Source organism: Equus quagga, chromosome 17 (assembly GCF_021613505.1).
Source record: "Equus quagga isolate Etosha38 chromosome 17, UCLA_HA_Equagga_1.0, whole genome shotgun sequence".
Classification (NCBI taxonomy): Eukaryota; Metazoa; Chordata; class Mammalia; order Perissodactyla; family Equidae; genus Equus; species Equus quagga.
Genome location: NC_060283.1, coordinates 47,748,918 through 47,749,684, shown reverse-complemented (window position 1 = coordinate 47,749,684; position 767 = coordinate 47,748,918). Strand labels below are relative to the sequence as shown.

The following is a 767-nucleotide window of genomic DNA, read 5'->3' as shown; positions in this document are numbered from 1 at the left end:
GGCGGCACACGGGGCACGCGATGGCGCCGGGCGGGCCGTGCCAGGGCGGCGGGCGCAGCGGGCGCTCAGGCGCGGCGGCGGCGGCGGTGGCGGCGGCGGCGGCGCGGAGCTGCAGCTGGCTCAGGCACTCCTGGCAGAAGGTGTGCAGGCACGCCAGCAGCTTGGGCGCGCGCCGGTCCGCGTCGAAGTAGTTGTAGCAGATTTTGCACTCGTAGTCCTCGAGCGGAGGGAGGCCGGAGACCGTCACCGTGGCGCTCCGGGCTCCCGCGTCCCCGCCGTCCCGAGCTCCCGCCGCGGTGCCCCCGGCTCCTGTGGAGCTCCCGGGGCTGCTGGATGGGCTCCGCTCGCCGGCGCCGCCGCCGCCGCTATCGCTCGTCGGCGCTGCCATGGCAGGATCCGCCCCTCATCGGGGGCAAGGTGAGGCGCCTTCCTCCCCCTGCGCCGCCGCCTCGGCTCCCGGCGGGGAGGAGGCGCTTCTGCCTCCCCCCTCTGGCTGCTGTTGCCTGGCGGGGGAGGCACCGCTCGCTGGACCGGGCGGGGGCGCAGCGGCGACCGCCTTCCCCCCCGCTCCTCGGTCCCTCCCAGTCCCCGGGCGCCTCTCTGCCTTCCCGCTTGGGCCTCTCCAGGCAGCTCTCCTGGCCTCTTTGGATATCGGATTTTGTTGGACTTGGAACTGGGAGTTGAGGGCGGCTGGGGGCGGTGCGGGAACGGGATTTGGGGTGCGGCTGCTTAAGGATGTGGAGCGGGTGCAATACCTCCCCCACCAT

At 74.3% G+C, this 767-nt stretch overlaps 1 protein-coding gene across 1 annotated transcript in view; it reads right to left on the bottom strand.

Annotated features, from left to right (window-relative positions):
* Window positions 1-494, bottom strand: part of LOC124228589 (transcription intermediary factor 1-beta) — a 3,079-nt gene extending 2,585 nt beyond the window's left edge. Inside the window, exon 1 of the mRNA XM_046643117.1 lies at window positions 2-494. Coding sequence (XP_046499073.1) covers window positions 2-388 — 387 coding nt within the window. The 5' untranslated portion in view covers window positions 389-494. The remainder of the gene's footprint in view (window position 1) is intronic.
* Between the last annotated feature and the right edge of the window lie 273 nt (window positions 495-767).